General features: G+C 32.0%; 2 protein-coding genes across 4 annotated transcripts; one reads left to right on the forward strand and one right to left on the reverse strand.

The window, feature by feature from the left end:
* Positions 1 to 394: 394 nt before the first annotated feature.
* LOC132803272 (zinc finger BED domain-containing protein DAYSLEEPER-like) lies at positions 395 to 4,818 on the forward strand. Its single transcript, XM_060815873.1, has 5 exons — positions 395 to 627; positions 2,172 to 2,309; positions 3,951 to 4,263; positions 4,379 to 4,489; positions 4,603 to 4,818. Exons 2-4 carry the CDS (start codon positions 2,178 to 2,180, stop codon positions 4,486 to 4,488), a joined length of 555 nt encoding a protein of 184 aa, XP_060671856.1. The 5' UTR covers positions 395 to 627; positions 2,172 to 2,177; the 3' UTR covers position 4,489; positions 4,603 to 4,818.
* Positions 4,819 to 5,242: 424 nt separating this feature from the next.
* Positions 5,243 to 18,346, reverse strand: LOC125423576 (disease resistance protein RPM1-like). 3 transcript variants are annotated; one of them, XM_060813810.1, is made up of 4 exons: positions 15,333 to 18,346; positions 6,044 to 6,099; positions 5,607 to 5,717; positions 5,243 to 5,452 (listed from the first exon to the last, which is right to left on the reverse strand). In XM_060813810.1, the coding sequence occupies exon 1, from the start codon at positions 18,219 to 18,221 to the stop codon at positions 16,251 to 16,253; it is 1,971 nt and encodes a 656-aa protein (XP_060669793.1). In that variant the 5' UTR covers positions 18,222 to 18,346; the 3' UTR covers positions 5,243 to 5,452; positions 5,607 to 5,717; positions 6,044 to 6,099; positions 15,333 to 16,250. The 3 variants fall into 3 exon arrangements, with proteins under 3 accessions (XP_060669793.1, XP_060669794.1, XP_060669795.1); XM_060813811.1 differs by lacking the exon at positions 6,044 to 6,099; XM_060813812.1 differs by lacking the exons at positions 5,243 to 5,452; positions 5,607 to 5,717; positions 6,044 to 6,099 and adding an exon at positions 11,054 to 13,951.
* Between the last annotated feature and the right edge of the window lie 1,368 nt (positions 18,347 to 19,714).

The following is a 19,714-nucleotide window of genomic DNA, read 5'->3' on the forward strand; positions in this document are numbered from 1 at the left end:
TCAGTTTCAACCCGACACGATTATACACCTATTACAACCCATTTAAATTTAATATTAAATTAATATTTTATTACTAATATAATATTTAATAATTAAAAAATATTAGAAATTAAAAATTTTATACAAATAATTTTCTATTATTAATTTTTTAAAAACAAAAAATATATTTTTAATAAAACAAAAAAAAAAAATTCAGATCTAAAACTCAAAAGTCGAGAGTTAAGCCCTATTTTTCAATTTTGCATCTTATTCTCTAGCACACAACGCAGCCACCACAGACCACACCAGCCAGCCCCATCTCCAATCTCCATCAGCCATCAAAGCCTCCTTCCTCTACCCCTGCTTCTTCTCTCTGCCTCACCAGCCAGCCCCATCAGCCATCAAAGCCTCCTTCCTCTACCCCCTGCTTCTTCTCTCTGCCTCACCAGCCAGCCCCATCTCCAATCTCCATCAGCCATCAAAGCCTCCTTCCTCTACCTCCTGCTTCTTCTCTAAGAACAAAGGAGAACAGTGAGTCGTTTGAGAGTTGAACTGTTGAAGCAACTGACAGTTGAAAGAACAAAGGAGAACGATTTGGGTTCGGCATTACAGGGTCTTTGAGAGTTCTCTGCAGATTCTTGACGAACGGTGAGTCGTGCTAAACTTTCAAATTTAGTTCTCTGCAGATTCTCTTTTGTCACTTTCAATTCATTTTGTACTGATATATTTGGTTGTATCTTGGTCGACGCTGGTGATTAAAAAGGAACCTAATAATCTCTACCTTTTTCTGTCAGGCATGCTTTAGAAACTACATGTCATAGATTTTGGGTGTGTAGCCCTTTCTCCTTCCTAATCAAAAACCTATAGATTTTCTTTCTCATTTTTCACTGCATCTTTTTCCTTTTACTTTTCCACGATAACAAACAAAGCTTAATATCAACGTGTTTCTTGTGGGTTAGACGTCCCGTGAGAACACAACACGTCAAAGATGCTGCTTTAAAACGTCAGCTTAAATTACAAAAAAAACAAGAAGAAAAACCTCTAGCCTAGATAAGTTTATGGTGACTTTATCACAACCTTTTGCTACTGGGGCCAGAAATATATTTATATATATATATTATAGCTACATATATCTCGGGGATTAATTATTTGCTTCTTTGTTTTTCTTTTTTCTGACATTGAATTATTAATCGCTTCCTTTTCTTTTATCTTTTCCAAGCATCAACATGGAATGGGACCATATACTATGACTTCCAATAATTTGGATAAATAATGAAAAAAGGGATAGGACGATTGGTTCTCTGAACCCAAGTAGACAAGGCATGCAGCATACTTTCTAAGTGTTTGGATAATAGATCAACAAAAATTCTTCTTTTTTCTTAAAATCTTATTTTTGTTTGCCATAATTTTTTCTTGTTTTTTAATTTGTTAGGATATGTAAAAGGATAAAGTTCCGTTCCCTTGTACCTTCTCTCTCTTTTTCCCATGCAAACTTTCCAACTTCTCTAACTATTGGTTGTAATGTAACACTTCCAACAAACTTCTATATTTAATTTTTCCAACAAGTCTCTATGTGCATTTGCTTGCTAACTCAATCTATTTGTGGTTCTAAATGGACAGATATGTTACTTTTACATATTTATTCTTAATATTTGTGGTTATAAAATGAATGTAATATGATTTTTTTGGTCTTTTTATTTAATCTATCTCCTATATATGTAAATGCTTATGTTAGAGTTGGTATTTATCAAGAAACAATTTGTTAATGCTCTCAATCCTCTTCATTTTTGTGGTATTTCTCATTTTCTCTTGCTTCATTTTTATTTTGTAGTTTAGAATACATTTTATATTGTATTTTACTTCATACGCTTGAGTAGTGTATAGATTAAAAAGGAAAGAATTAGACAAATTTTAACTTTAAAAAATGTTGATGACTCAAATAAGAAATGACAATGCATATTAGTTAAATTGTCATTGTTGGAACTTGGAAGTACTAATTTGGAAGATTGCATAGATATTTAGCCATCTTGTACCTCTTATAGCTTGGGAAATGAAAAAAATTATATATGTGCATATGTGTGAATATATTTTGCTTTGTGATTTGGAAACAAAAAATTATATACATGTTTATTATAAGGTTGTTATAATATTTTATTTTAATATATAATTTTTTTTGGTTTGAAAACATGTAGATAAACATGGATGGACTTCAAATAAATCTTGAATCAAGTAGCTTTGAAATGCCTATTAATTTAGAAGATGTTGCAAGTCCTATGGAGGGAGTCACAAGTGGGCATAAAGTGAAACGCAAGAGAAAACTCACTTCAAAGGTTTGGTCTTACTTTGATGTGCTTCCTTTGGATGTTGATGGTAAGCAAAAATGTAAATGTAAAGATTGTGGTACCATTTATCTTTGTGATAGTAAATATGGAACGGGAAATTTGGTGCGTCATTTGAAAAATTGTGTGAAAAGAGACACTCGTGATATTGGTCAATTATTGATATCTCAAGATAGAGGGACTATCTCATTGAATGCATCTAAATTTAACTTTGAGCATTTTCGAGAATTGGTAACTTCGGCCATAATCATGCATGATTTGCCTTTCCAATTTGTTGAGTATGAGGGAATTAGAACCATATTTCAATATTTACATCCTGATATACAATTTGTTTCTAGAAATACTGCTAAGTCGGATGTTCTTAAAATGCATTTGAAGGAAAAATATAGGATAAAATGCATGTTGGATGCAACTCCTAGTAGAATTTGTTTGACTTCTGATTTATGGACTTCTGCAACTACTGATGGATATATATGTCTTACTTGCCATTTCATTGACAAAGAGTGGATCTTGCAAAAGAGAGTGTTAAATTTCTGTTATATGCCACCTCCACATACCGGTATAGCATTGGCAGAAAAACTATACTCTTTGTTGTGTGAATGGGGAATTGAGACAAAGTTATTTTCTTTAACTTTGGATAATGCTTCTGCCAATGATGTCTCTGTTGATATGTTAGTTACTCAATTGCAATTAAAGGGGGCTGTAGTTTGTGATGGTGATTTTTTTCATCTTAGATGTTGTGCTCATATCATTAATTTGGTAGTACAAGATAGGTTGAAAGATATTGATAATGTTGTTCATAAGATTCGGGAAAGTATTAAATATGTAAGAGGGTCACAAGTAAGAAAACAGAAGTTTTTAGGATGTGTTAAATTATTGTCAATGGACTCTAAGAGAGGTTTGAGGCAAGATGTGCCTACTAGATGGAACTCTACATATTTAATGCTTGAAAGTGCATTGTACTATCGACGTGCCTTTTGTCATTTGGAGCTAACTGATTCAAATTATAAAAGTTGTCCTTCTAGTCATGAGTGGGAGAAGATTGAAAAGATAAGTAGATTCTTGGGTTTGTTTTATGATATCACTTGCATATTTTCGGGCACTAAATATCCTACTTCAAATTTGTACTTTTCCTCGGTTTTCTTTTGTTATGTTACATTGAAGGAAAATATTGAAAGTGAGGATGATTACTTGAGAACCATGGCTAATCAAATGCTTAAAAAATTTGAGAAGTATTGGTCAGAATTTAGTTTGATATTAGCCATTGCAGTGGTTGTGGATCCTCGATATAAGCTTCAATTTGTAGATTGGTGTTATAGAAAAATTTATGGAGCAAGTGGTTCTAGTGAGTTTATACGTGTGAAGAGCAAATTATTTTCAATATTTAAGGAGTATGTTCAAAACAAATCTTTGACATCTTCTACACATTCTTTGGAGAAAGAAAAGAGTAACACATCTTGTGGTGTTGGAGAAGATGTCATTTCTTTTAGAAAGACAGCTAGTTCCATTTTGAAAGTAAATAACTCTTAAAATTTTTATTAATTTTAATTGTTTGTATTTGTGTTAATTAGTGATTATTTATAATTTTTTGAAAAATAATGTTATTGAAATTTTTATTTTCTAACACTGTAGGAATTTAATATTTGTGAAATTGAAGAGTTAGGTGCCAATACACAAAAATCACAATTGGAGCTTTATTTAGAGGAGCCAAGGATGGCTACTGAAATTGAATTGAATGTGCTTGATTATTGGAAAGCAAATCAGTTTCGTTATCCTGAAGTTGCTTCAATGGCTCGTGATCTATTGAGTATCCCTATATCCACCGTTGCTTCTGAATCTGCTTTTAGCATTGGTGGACGAGTATTAGATCAATTTCGTAGTTCATTAAAGCCTAGCACTGTTGAAGCGATAGTTTGTACAAGAGATTGGTTATTTGGGCAAAGAGGTAATTATTTTTATTAATGTTTTCTTTATTTCATTTGCATATATTAATAATTTTTTTGTTTCACTAATTTATTTTATTAATGATTTTTTTGTTTCACTAATTTATGGAATGCAAGAAAAATTTGAAGCACAACTTGAGGATCTTACTGAAGATGTTTTGAGCTGTGATATCAATAAAGAAGAATCTTCAAGTCAATGCTCTAATTATGCTAATACTCAAGCATAAGGTAATATCAATGTTAAAATTTATTTAATTTATTTTATTTTATTTTAACATTTTAACTTTTGTATTATATTTAATTGATTTTTTTATTTATTTATTTTGATATTATGATCCCAGGCTGGATTGTTGAGCACCAAAAATCGACATATTTGGTTTGGAATCTGGACATCGATAAATAAATTTGGAGCATAATGATAGTTATGTCCTTTTTCCTTTGGTTTTATATGTATTATGATAACAATTTGATACCATTTATTTTATTTTGTATTGGTGTTTTACTATTATTAGGACATTAAATTTTATGTTGGTGTATTGAATTTGTCTTTTTTAGCACATATTAAGACTTATGTATTGTGAATTATAATTTTTGGCATTTTAAATAAGTTATTTTAATAAATAGATTAGTTTTCGGGTTAATAGGTTAATTTTCGGATTAACGGGTTAATCGATTAGTTTTCGGGTTAATAGGTCAATTTTCGGGTTAACGGGTTAATAGGTTAATTTTCGGGTTAATAGGTCAATTTCAGGTTAACGGGTTAATAGATCAACACGACCCGTTAAAATAATCGTGTTAAACGGATCGTGTCGTGTTGACCTGTTTATAAACAGGTCGGGTTAGTGTTTTGGATACCTGACACGATTAATAAATGGGTCGTGTTCGGGTTAGGCATTTTTGACACGATTATTAAACGGGTTGACACGAACACGACCCACAAACCCGAATTGTCAGGTATAACCAATAGGCGCTTTCTGTGAATATACAAAATCAACAGGTCAATTTCATAATCAATGTGAAAAAAATAGCTTGCAACCAATTGTTGTACAGTCATGTAGTCATATAAAAACATTGGATGAGGAAACTAAAATAACACCATCCCTAAATCAAAATAGTTAAAAAAAAAAAAATTACCCTTCCATGAGAAGCTTCTTCCCTTACATATGACCATAGCCGTATACCTAACCGAATCTGAAATTTCAAAATTCAGACATAGTCAGGAGAAAGCATAGCTGAGGTTGCTCAGAAAAATAGGTAAAGACATAAAAAGAAAACAACTACAAGCATGGCAGACAAAACTTCTATACATCTTAAACAGTAAAAGTAAAAGGATGATGCAATTTACCATTTTTATGGCTTCTGTAAATGTAATACTAAAATCTTTGAGAATATTAGCATGGCTGCTTAACTTTCTCCTCCAAGCTTGCTCTGGTGGGGCAGCACTATCAAACTCAAGCTGCAAAGAAGTATTCAAAGAAGAAGCAGATTTGAGTAGAAGAACAGAACTGTGTACTTGAATTACCAAAACAGAAGAAAATTATACAAAAAATTACACACACTGAGGGCAGAATTCTTTCTCTCTCTCTCTCTCTCTCTCTCTCTCTCTCTCTCTCTCTCTCACACATAAAAATCAAACGGTTTGTGTGAGAAAAAAAAGCTTAATTTTCATGGTTATAAAAGGGGAAAAAAAAAAAAACATTGCAACCCACTTAGCAAACAACACACAGATCAGCAGATCAACAGTCAGCCATGAAGAGAGAAATAAAAATTGAGAACACTTACTTGCAATCGATTGTAGATTGTAGATCAGCAGATCGATTGCAACAGTCGGTCTAATTCTGCTTTTTTCATATGGTTTATTGAAAATAGAAAAAAAAAATGGTGAAATTGGTGAAGACATTGCAGATAGATGAGATGTGAGAACAAAAAAACAAGAAAAGAATTGCAGAAGACTTACCAGAGGCAAAGGGGGAGGGAGGAAAAGTAGGGTCGACAGGTTGTATTAGGTTATACAAGCAAAAACAAATGTATTAGATAATACACATCGTGATCTTTAAAAACAGGAAAAGGTATTATATAATACAATACCCTTCCTGTGTTTTCATATACCAAACGTGGTATTAGCTAATACAATCCATCCTAATATCCTTAATAATCATACCAAACACATCCTTACAGTGCTGCCCCTCTACCACACTTTTTATGAACTTTAAAACATTGTTTTACAAAATTTTGTGACTTTTATAAAATAGCAAATTACTAATTTTGTTTTATTGCCAAGGCCTTTGATTTTATTTATTGGACTAGACTCATCAACTAGGGAAAGCTTTAATACATCGGATTATATACCGTTCCTCTAATATAGGGTGTGAAATCCAATTTTGAATCTCACAAGTTGCATCAGTTGATATGATAGATGATGGAAGACGAACACAACCATAAGTCCATAACCATTTCTTGTGCAATCAATTTCTATTAAACATCCATAATCAAGTCCCATTTAATTAAGCCCACATCCTTTCCCGTTAAATTTGATAAATAATTGATAGATGTTACATATTCTCTTAAACCACTAAACTTACTTGATAAAATACCATCTCTAAATATATCATTTATAAGCAACTGGGTATGGCCACGTGCATGCACGTTGTTTAGTCTAAAATATGAATGTTTAATAGTTTTATTACTTTATAAAGGGTATATATATCATCTTTCTCTTGATCAAATTCTAGGTCTTCATCTGATTCTTGATTGTTTTCAGCATTGATAATTTTGTATGTTTTGAACATCTTGTGATAAATAGCAGCAAAGTCTGGATACATTGTCTTGTAGTATGAATATATAGTTTTGTATATTGATTTTCTTTAGCTAGGAAATATTTTTGATTAATTCCTTGAAGATTAAAATTATCACCAAAGACAGCAGCTCTCCAATGGCGTAATTGTTTTGTAAAAGGAGCAGAGCATCTGCGGACTTCTTGATCTTGTCTGAGGTGATTATTAGCATATTTTGATTTTTCAAAAGTGATCAGGTGTCTTGCTGGCTCCCATCCGTGGATCCATTCAGGAGGTGTGGATGTGATGTGAACAGCAATATACCATTATTTAAGGGGACTAGAATGCTGAGGTAGGAAGAGACAGGTGATGGCCATTTTTAATAATTCGAGGTAGTTTTGAGCTTGATTTGTGTGGGTAAATATGATGGTGCCAATTAATCCCCAATCGAATAATTTGGCCTATGTGATTGTCTTACCTTGAAATATGAAATTGTGAAAGGTTGGGGCATACAATCCAACTTGGTGGACGGCATAACTGATTTCATGTTTGCATCCAACGTGATCAAGTGGAATTGTAGCAGGATCACATATAATACATTTTTAATTAGAGGGGTGTAAGGCAGCTTCAGCATATACATACATCCCGTGGGGACAAGTATTGGGTGATTCTACGAAGGAGATGAGCATTCGTTGGAGAAAGCTAAATTCTTCATAGAACTGTTTCTTTTTTATTTTCCAGATGTGGGAATTGATTTCACTGGGCAAGCCAGCTTGTTGTAACCATTGATTTGGATAGAAAAAGATACAGGCAGGATTCCATGGTAAGGTGTGAGATTTGATTGGGAGTATGGAAGAACAAGAGGTACGGTTGGTTGAACCTTGGGTTTGATTTGGAAGTAGCTTTTGTTTTTTGGTCCAATAATCTAATTCTTTTTGTAGGTGATTGATGTGGATTTGTTGAATGACATTGTTATGAAGTAAGGTTTGAATTTGATGTTCTAGAGATCTTTTTTTCATGCTGGAGTTGATTGACTTGGACATCCAAGGGGTGGTCTAAATATGGATTGTGAAGAAGGTCAAATGGGCTCTGGTGTAGGGCAACAGGAGCATATTGATTATGTGGATCAACAAGAACAGTGATTGGAGGAGAATAGGATTGTTGCATTCTATGGGTAGATTGTGAACTGGAGGCTTGATTAGAGGTAATTTTTTGGACAAAGCGGAGTGTTTTGGAAAACTCGGGATCCATTCTGACACATGGATGAATAAAGGCTTGGGGCCCTAATTCTCTGTAGGTGATTTCAAGGGCTTCCCTGAGGCTATAATAACCTCGATATTGGGTATTGATTTGACCAGTGATTTCATGGGCTATTTGGGACCAAGTTTTGTAAAGGCTAGGGTTTGGACCATTGAATAGAATATAAGGGGAGAAATATTAACCATCGGGCTTTTGGTGAATTGATTGTAAATAAAAGCAAAGGTTATCTAAGACATGAATAAAATCAGATTTTTGATCTAGGGATTCAAAGTGTGCAATAGTCCACACAGAGTTGATTAAGGTTCTCGGGGAAATATCTAATTCAAGTTGGGTTGGGAAATTCTTTTCTTCAATTTCTCCACTCCAAATTGGAACAGAATTGTTGTTGATTATCATGTAACCAAGTGCACGAGACATGCTGTAAGGAAAATGATTAGAGAAAAGATATTTTGAAAATATGAAAAAATTTATATATAGTAGGAAATAAAATTTTAATTGTTTGAAAATATGAGTAAAAGATTGGAAACTGGAAAATAAGGTAGAATAGGAAAGATAGGGGAAAAGAAAAGGAAGGGAAGAGGAAAGAGAATGATTAGTTTGGATTCGATTAAGTGTTTTGGAGATGAATTGATCTTGTAGGATCTGAATATTATTTGATTGGAGTAAGAAATCAAATTTGACTTTTTCACCTAAAGGGTGACTGATTATTCCATCATTTTCTGTAGTGAATGGGTATAACAAAGAGAGAAAGGGAATTCCTAAAATAACTTGATCTGTCATGTTTCTAGCAAGGACAAACGATGTTTTGAAACAAATTTTATTATGACAAATATGTGCGTGATTAATTTCGTATTTTAAATCCATTTTACTTCCATTAGCAGAGTTTAATCTTTCTTTAGTTTTTGTATAATATTTACTAGGTATGAGACCTTCTTGGAGACAATTTAAATCTGCACCTGAATCTAAAAGTGCGATTGTCATGAATTGAAAATGTTTAATGATTATTGTGATTTTTATGTGCCATTTTTTAAGTTTGATTTTTTGAATTGAAACTATACAATTTTCATGGGAAGATCCTTCTTCCTGTTCTTCAATGTGATTTGGCATAAGTTTCCAGGGTTGTTCTTGAATAAATTGTAATTGGTGTTTAATTAAATGGTTTTCTAGTTTTAATTCTTTTATTTCAGACTTGATTGTTTTAATTTCTTATTGTAAATTTGGACATTTATGTTTTTAGTTTTTGATTTATTAAAAGTTTGCAATGCTTCCGTCAAACAGATTTTCTGAGTACTTTTATTACGTTGATTTATTTCTTTGTGATTATCAGTTATGATCTTTTTGTATTTTTTCATGTATTCTATCCCTTCATCAGGATTTTCTAATTTGCTAAGTAATTTTAAGATTATATCTTCATCTTCAGTAGAATTAGTTAAGACATTAACTGATTTATTACAATAGATATCTAGACAACAGGCATCTAAACATCCTAAAGTAATATTGGGGTTATCTGTGTCACTAGTGGATTCAGAGTGGATACTTGATTCGTCAGAACTTGAGTCAGTGTAAATATCATTTTCACTATTTTCACTATCTATGTTGTGAATACGTAAGACATTGATTAAGTTTTGTTTTTGATCTTCTGGAATTTCTAATTGTTTGATTGTTTGTTTAACTTTACAGTCGTTAGCAAAATGACCAAATTTATTACATTTAAAACATTTGATTTTAGTTTTATCTTTTGAATCTTTTTTATGTTTATTTGATTTCTAGAATTTGTTAGAATTGGGTTTATTAAACTTATTGGTTTTGTAATAAGTTTTATGATTTGAATATTTATTAGTTCGAAAAGTTTTCTTATGTGATTTTTCTTTGATTTTATTTCTCCTAGAGGGTGCTATCGTAGATAGATCGTATTGTTGACAAAAATTTCCTAACTCGTATTTAGTTTTTCTTTTATTATTACTTAGTTTATTTGCTATTTTCATATCAGTGCATATTTTTAATCCTTCCTTTTTGATTATTGAAACTATATCTCCATAACTTAATGAATCATAGTCTATTAACCACTATCATTACTTAAGACATTTCTGGTTTTTCTAACAAATAATTGGGGTAAACCATTAATAAAATTTTCTTTTCAAAAGGGTTGATTACTATCGTCTCTCATCATAATTCCGATGGTAAATGTTTGTACATACCATTCGAAATCACTAAGGATTGGACAATATAATTGGTTAATTGACTATGGATTTGTTCTGTGACAGTTGTAGGAGTTCCTATAAAATGTCTGTTTATTATGGCTAACAAGGTATTGATACCATCTGGGACACCTTAACCTATTGATTCATTAAATATTGGGAATCCTTCTTCATCTTATTTATTAGCATAAATGATTTCTGATTTAGATTGATCTGTGAGATGTTTTTCCCACTAGTAGTGTAATGTACCGGTAAAATCTGTGACTAATAATTCAACAATTTCAGGTTGGGGAAGGTTTTGATTAGTGAAATAGCTATTAGCAACCATTGACATGTGATGTGATTTGTTTAATATTTCTTGTTCTCTTAATCCATCTATATTCCATTTATATAATTTATCAGAACTGATAGAGAATTGATTTTTAGGATTTGATTCTTGAAATTTCGGAGGTAAGGGTTTATTATTCCATTGTTTAAAGGTATTAAATCGTGGTTTTTGATTTTTAAGTCTATTAAGATGATTATCTAATGAAGATTGATTTGATTCTGTATCAGATGAATTATGATTTTTGATAGTAGCAAGATTGGAAGAGGAGGCTTCGTTTTTGGAAGTTGAAGTTTTTAATTGTAATTCTTTTAAGAGTTGACTGAGTTGATTTGTTTTATTTGGAAGGGTTGGAATTTTTGTAAGATCTGGAAATTTTATAAGTGGTTGTGGTTTAATTTCTTCTTTAGAGGAGGAGTTATCAATTTTGGTTTCTATTTTATCTAGTTGTTTGCCTACTGTAATAATACTTTGATTTGTGTAATAATTCAATAACTTTTCTAATTTCATTAATTAAATCTTTACTTTCATGAGTGAATGTTTTAAATGGTGATTATTTAAATAGGGAATGATTATTTTTTCAACTGGAGGGTGACTAGATAGAACTGTTGATTGATTTGATTTAATCCATTTTTCTCTTATTAAAGTTTTTAAATCTTTTAATGGATAATAATATTTTTCGAGAAAATCGAAAATTTGTATATCAAATTTAAGTTGTAACATTAATTGTTTCTAGTTTTGGCAAATATGTTCTTTCTGTTCTTTAGTGTATGACTGTCTATATTTTACTAATTTTTCATGATTTTTATCGGACATCATTTCTTGATTTAATTGTTTCCAATGGGGTTTGAAGGGTGTACTTAGTGTGTTTAATTGGTGATCTATGAAATCTGAGGCTGTGGGTGATTGAATTGATTGTATTTCTTCATCACTGTAACGAGGTTGACTAACCTGTCCAGTGTTGTGGATTGATTTTAATTTGAGATTTTTAATTTCATTTTCTAATTTTAATTTGTGTAATTGTTGTTCTAATTCTTGGATTTTACTTCTTTGTAAATCTTTTTCAATTTCTTGATCTCTTCGAGACATATTATCAGAAGATATTGACTCAATGATTGATTTATTAAAAGACCGTCTTGAGGAGATTTCTCCTAAGTGTTGATTAGATCTAGGTTGTCTATCAAAGGTGATTCTTACTGACCCATCTTCAGACTGTGAGATGAACTCAGTGTTAGTTAAAATATTTTGAATAGGGATTGGACTTTGGACATCAGTTAATACCCAATTAAAGGGTAAATTGACATCGGACCATTTGATCATTTTAGGGATCTTGATATTTAAATTTTGGTATTGACTCTGGATTAACATGGTATGACCTTTAGCATTATGTTTTTTAGCTTTAAAGTTCATATTAGTTCCTAAGACTTTATAATGGATTCTGTAAATTAGGGCTAAGGGTTGACGATCTTCGTCGAAGTTTTAACCCGAAGTTTTTAGATTTAAAGTTAAGACTCTTAGTATGCATGGATCTGTTAAACTGACTGGAAAATTTGGGTAACAGTTAAAATGAACAGGACCATTACATAAACTGGTTTCTACGACTCCAAAGACACCTTCATTAAAGTTTTAAAAACTAGCGTCTCTAAGACATAGTAGTATAGATGAATTGGTTCCTAATTTTGTAAGAGGTTTGATTCCAATTTGAACTAATCCTATGTGTAGGAAATGGTAACCATCTTGTATATGTTTTTAATGTTATCTTTATTGATTAGTTGGCAGGTTTCGTGATCTTTGTTGTTTGTGTAAACTTGTTTAACTGTTTTAATATGTGATTCACTTTTAAATGAAGATAAAGATAAGGTTTTATGATGATAAATTTCACCAGGTGAAACTGGAGGAATATTCCAGTTGGGATTGATTGATTCATTAGAAGGAAAACTATAATGTTCTTCATTGATTATGTCTGGCATTTGGTTTCCATTAAGTGATGATCTAGAACTAGTACTTAATCTAGGACTAGTAAAAGAATTAGATCTAAATAATCTCTTCATTTTCAAAATTTAATTTCTAAAGACACTTAAATTTACTTTTACTAATATTTTTCCATCCTATTCCTAGACCTCTCAGACCGACATCCTCTCATGCCTCTTCTGGGACTTATTGTTCAGACTCGGAATGATTACTATTCAGCAAGGTTTAGAAGGGAGCAATATAACAAAAGTAAATCGAAGGGAATAAAGATAAAGAAATTAAATAAGAAACTGAATTGATTAAGTAAATATAACACTGTACGGGTGCTAAAAGAAAGTAGCAAGATACAGATCGAAACACTTATGGTTTTACCAAAAATAATACGGCAACCCGTATTCTTATTTATACATTATGGTTACTATAATTCTTATTTCCTTCATTTCAATTCAGTCGCCTAATTTTTATACGCGTGTGTATTTATATATTAAGTTCTGGGAATGCACAACCGAATTTGAATTCAGCATATTCACCAACATATAATTATATATATATAATTCATATTTTTGAGCCAACAACATGTTTAGAAATGCCCATTTTAATTTAAACGGTTTCAAACACAATCCTTTACATGTAACAACAACCAAAATTTTATTTGGATTTTTTTTAGTCACTGAGAGCATCTTCAAAAAAGCAAGGGATTTCATATTATTTTTTTATTGATCATCGTTTAATTTCAATGTTAATTTCCATTTGTAATCAAATAATGTAAAAGATTTCTCAAGAGTTTAATTAAGCACGAAAAAATGACTAGAACTTTTCCACGAAATAAAGTTAAGCTCTGTTCAGATTTGCATACAACATGATATTCGAAATGCTCTGAAATTATTGAATTTTAGAAATTCTGAATGGTCAGGAAATTAGAAATCCTGAACTGTTTCATATGTTGCTAGACAAAGCCAAACAATTTAAGTCAAAAAATAATAATAATAATAATAATAACAAAATAAAACTTAGTGGAAGAGGTAAAATGAGAGCTCCGAAGTGACACTTGCATCCAACAACATAGCAGTACAATATTACCCAACAAAAAAAAAAAAAAAAAACAAAAAAACAAAAAAACAACATTGCAGTACAAAACTGCTTGAGCGATCAATTAGTTTAACTAATCACAAAACCAAAAGATACTGTATCAGTATAGACGAAATTATATACATGTAGATATATAATATTTTTGCCAATTTTTTTTCTAAGACTCCGGCAACAAATAAAGAAAATGAAGTTTTCACCCCAAAAAAAAAATTAATTAAATAAGTAAATAAAAAGTAATTTTTTTTTGTCAGCATTGCAATAATTTTTCTAAATATAAAGAAGAGGGGGATTGGCAACTCGAATTCACCACCTCACTTGTCTTGAAAAAAAAAAAAAAAAGAAGGAAAAAAAAAAATAAAGGCTATTGAAGGAGCATATTTAAGCCTTTCGTAAATTATGTTTGCTGGATTCAATAAAAATAAAAATAATTAGAACTTGAAATGATAATACATACATACATACATATATATATACATACAGTATTATAGATGTATAAATAATGAGTTTCATTAAAGCAAAATTGATGATTGACTATAATAAGTTTCTTGAAGTTTCTTATATATATATATATATATATGATTTATCTATTTGTTATCTTGAAGTTTCTTATATATATATGATTTATCTATTTGTTACGAATGAAACTTACATATATGAATTTTTATTACCAAAAGAAGAAAAAAAACTATATGCATTTTACCTTTTTTATTTGTAATTTCTTAGTATTTTCACTCATATAACTCAATTTATATATTTTATTTGAAAATCCCATGTGTAGAGCACATGTAAATATGTATAATATAGTTAAATGAGGTTGGCTTATTGGTAATACCCCTTGTACCTATACCCATAAAGTTGTAGATTTAAGACATTATCACTTTTCCTATAGATTAGAAATTATTATAATGATGAAAAGATATGTATTGCTACTGTGTAAGTAGCCAGAGGTTGGAAAAGTTTACAGTTACAATATTTATGAAACAATAAACTAACAATAAAGCTCCAGCCTAATTACAAGCGAGAAAATTATATATATATATATATATATATATATGTGTGTGTGCGTGTGTTTGTGTGTGTGTATGTTTTTATGAGGACAACAAAAAAAAAAAAAAAAAAAATTGAGAAAAGAGAAATAATGTATATGAGGTTGATTTGCTAAGTGATCATTGATATTATTCTCTTAATATCTTGTAATTAATCGATTTTGGAGATGTTCCATTTTATCAATTCAGATCTTTTACCAAAATCTATAACGTAAAGATCAAATTGTTTGTTTTATTATTATTATTTTTTACTATATTAGAGATATACAACTTAAATGAATTATGCAACAAAGCATTTAGTAGTATTAAAAAAAAAAAAAAAAAAAAAGAAGAAGAAGCAGAGCTAGTAGTGGACTATACATAGAACCGTTGAATTTGTTAAAAAAGAAGAAGTAGTAAATTAATTACCTGGATGGATATTTGGTTCCAGTGTTAAAGCAGTCAAAACAATCGTGAGGTTTCAAAACTTTCTCCGTCATCATCATCGCACTTGTAACGGATTAAGACAAGAGGTACATGTTGAACAGTATGGTGGTGGTCTCCTCCTGGCTTCAGACTTTGCTGGAATTCAATGGGTATGCTGTGAAACAAAACAGATTCAAGTTGTTTCAAATGCTGGATGCCAATGGGCACCTTCAATAGTTTTGGGCAGAGACCAATCCAAAGGTCTTGAAGACTAGACAATGCTCCTTCCTCTATTACTATTGATTTCAATCCACTCAAATGCATGATACGAAGCTCCTTCAATCTTGGAAACACTCCCTTCTCAAACTGCATCTCCTCACCATTATATGCATCGTACACTATCCTCATCTCCACCAAGTTATGCAGATTTTTAAGACTTTTCACCGGATCCTCTTCTAATTTTGACCCACCAATTTCTAATCGTTCTAGATATTGAAGTCTGGTTATCGATTCTGGCAACTTCCTTATGGGAGCTGTTAAGCAGAGAATCTCAAGAGATCGTGGTAAGGATGACAGCCATTCAGAATCAAATGAGGCATCATCTTCATCCATTGTACTTACACGCAGATATTTCAGGTGGGCCATCTTCTCGATAGCCCCAAGTAGAATCCTTCCATCTTCACTTCTCAGCTTCTGGATGCCCAAATACCTTAACTGTGTCAACTTTCCAAACTCTTTTAATACCTCAACCCCTGTTTCACTCGCATCCACATATGCTAACGATTGCAAGGCTTCTAAGCACCCTATTCCCTCATGCACTTTTATTCCTTTTACCTGAGATGGATGAAAGTGTGGGTCGTCCAAGTTGTACTCATACTGACCACAGCCAAACAGAAACAGCAGCTTACTAAGCCTTTTAATCTAAGCTGGTATCTCAACCACAAATGAGCCTACTGAATCCAAGGTCTCAAGATTTACCAGTTTTCCTATGGACCTTGGAAGCATCTTTACTTTCGTGTTATTAATATTCAAATATCTTAAATGGTATAAACTTCCAATATCGTCGTGAATATAATCCAATATACCATTTTCAAAATCTTGCACTTTTAAAAGGTTGAAATTCTTCGTCAACGTTCTCCAAATAGACTTGGTCAATATTTTATCACTACTATTGAAGTTCAAAAAGCTACGGACCTGAAAGCTTTGGTTAACATTGTGAAGAACATTGCATGAACCATTGACAATTGATATGCGTCGAGTAACTAGTCCTCCACTAAAACTTGATTCATTTTCAGACAAAACGTGACCGAAACGTAAATCTTTCATTTTTGTCTGAATAACGTCATATAGAAGATCGTGGACGTGATAACATGTACCATTTGGGCCCCAGTCACTAGTTTTTAATTTCTGAACTAGACTTCTGTCCATTAGCTCAGTCAAGTATTCTTTTGCTACTTCTTGCGGTGGTTTATCCTTCCTTGGTTTCACAAAACCTTCAGCAATCCATTTTGGAATTAACCTAGATGGCGCAATCCAATAATCCTCTGGGTACATGCCGAAGTACAAGAAACAACATTTAAGGTAGTAAGGCAGATCATAATAACTGAGGGGTAAGATTTTTGGTATGCTTGTAAGATGGAGATTAGTCTCCAACTCGGAACTGAGACTATCGTGCAATTTCTTCCACTCATATATTGTCTTGTCTTTTGTGGATAGAAGTCCACCTACTGCTAGAATTGCAAGTGGTAGTCCTCCACATCTTTCAACAATTTGATGAGACAAATCCTCCAAGTCAGGGGGACAAAGTCCCATTACTTCAGATTGAAAAGCCTTTTTGAAGAAGAGTTCTCGAGCCTTTTCTGGATTTAAAGGCTTAAGCTCATGGACATAGACAACAGATGAAATTTTGCAAAACTCCCCAACCTCCTTGCTTCGCGTCGTAATCACTATCCTCCCACCAATTTTATTATCAAACAAAGCATGTTGTATATCCCCCCAGAATTCTCTTTTCCAAACATCATCGTAAAAAACGACGTACCTCTTTTGCTGCAAATATTGTCTTACTTGCTCTGTCAGTGCGTCTTCATCCATTGAATCGATTCCCTCAGGAGCAGGTTCCTTGTTTCCCATGCAGAACTGCTTTATGACGTTCTTTAGTAGCTCTTCCTTCCGGTATGATTGAGAAACTGTTATCCAGGCATGACAATCAAAATGATTTCTGACTAAATCATAGACCTTTCTGGCAAGTGTTGTCTTGCCCAGTCCCCCCATCCCTACCACTGAAATCACAGCTCGTCGAGGTTGTTGATCCTTATTTAACAACCAACCAACCAATTGATCTCTTGGAGACTCAATCCCCACAACATCATCATCCTCAAGATACATGGAACCTTTTCGAGGATCGTACCCTGAAACATATCGACGATCATATGTTGAATCAATTGAATCAAAGCCATACCTTTGACTTCTTTCCTTGATTTCAACAACTGCTTTTCGGATCTCTTTTATGCGAGATGCAATATGGTGGCTTGCTTCTAGTTTGATGATGGAGCGACCGATTTTACCAAGGGAAGCAATGAAGCAATCATGACCAGTACGGCCGGGAGGTCGCTCCAAGTGGAATGCGTATTCGTCAATAATATCTTCGATGTGGAACGCCACTTCCCTTAGTTCCTTCACCCATAATTTAACACCTCCAGCTCTACCACTTGCTTCTGATCCTTGGGCTTCCACGTCTGCCTTCATATCTGCGTCTTTGAGGAAACACTGAATGGCTTCCAGTTCATTTTTTATTCCCGATACTTTAGAATGAACGCCTCTCAACAACTTTCGTTCGTGGGTCAGGAATCGGACGAGGTAATCGATAGCAATGCATACTGCGGCCTCCGCCATTCCAAGCTTTATCTTCTTACTGCTCAGGATGAGAAATATGCAATATCTTCCCAGGAGCAGCTTCACTCTTTTTCTTCTTTATCAACCATGCCGTATTCAACTTTACCAAAAGAAAGGATAATAATAATAATAATAATAATAATAATAAATGCTGTATTCCTTTCCCCACCACTCATTTTTTACCAGCAAGGACCACTTTTTTGTTTTTCTGTGAAACAGCAACGACCACTTCTTCTTTTTTTTCTTTTTTTTTTTTTTGGGATAATAAAGCAAAGTTTTGTCCATAAAAATATTTATCCATAAATATAGTATGGGGAAGCTCATTTAGTATGGAATTGTATTAGTATAAATTATACTATCTCAGATTATACTATAATATATTATATTTTATTTATATTATGTTTGGAATTAAATTATATAAAATAATATATATTTTGATATTGTATTGTATTATTATTTATTATTTATTATTTCTCAAACTATTATTATTAAAAAAATAAACATTGCAAAAAATATTTTATATTTATCTTTCCATATTAGTTTTATTTTAGAAAAATAAAACAAAATTTTTAAAAAAATAAAAAATTACTAAATTAGCAATTTAGTAATTTTTGTTTCCTCCATATCTAGATATGAAAATCTGCAGAATACCAAGAAAATACATTATCAGAAGCATTCAAAGCAATAAGAGAGCAAAAGTGTGTGCTGATTTGAAAGAGGCAATTGATAGTTATACCTCCATTTCCTGTGTACATTATGCAGAAGCAGACAACAAAAAGAAAATCAAATGAACCCAAACCTATCATCCATTTCTGATGTCACAGTTGTAATTGCTCTACTAAAACTTACCACATTTATAAACATTTATGAGACTACTCAACTTCTCTATAATTGGAAGAAACACATTACTGATGTCTATAATCCTAAAAATAAAATATAAATAAAAAGAATTATTAAGTTCAATTTTTAATTGTCATCCCAACCCATCAGCTTTAAACCGTCCCATTTACATTGACATGAAAAGTAATTAGCACTTAGTATGACCAAAGCACTTCAGATAATAATCTGCTAGATATTACTGGATATTAATATATAAAAACTAGCAAACAAGTTATCATGCAAAAGCCTATCTGCAGAGCTAAAATAAAGATTTAAATGAATTTGCATTTCAGCACATCCAGCAAACAACAACTATACCACATCCACAAGTACTTTCATAAGTTACAGATGGTATAAAGACACAATAACAACAATCCAAATAATAGTTTACATAGCAAACATATTATCAGAGGAAGAGCAGAGCTTTACAGAGAATTGATTGGCCATAACAGGACAAGCTTCACATAAACCAGGAATAATTTCCCATTGCCTAACCTCGCCTCTAAAACCTCTAGAGATGCTGCCACTTCTGTAAAATATATAGAAAACAAACCTCATCAGATTATCAAAGATATAACAAAAAATAATTGAAGAGACAAATCTGGTAAACTTCA

This window comes from Ziziphus jujuba, chromosome 1, assembly GCF_031755915.1.
Source record: "Ziziphus jujuba cultivar Dongzao chromosome 1, ASM3175591v1".
Taxonomy (NCBI): domain Eukaryota; kingdom Viridiplantae; phylum Streptophyta; class Magnoliopsida; order Rosales; family Rhamnaceae; genus Ziziphus; species Ziziphus jujuba.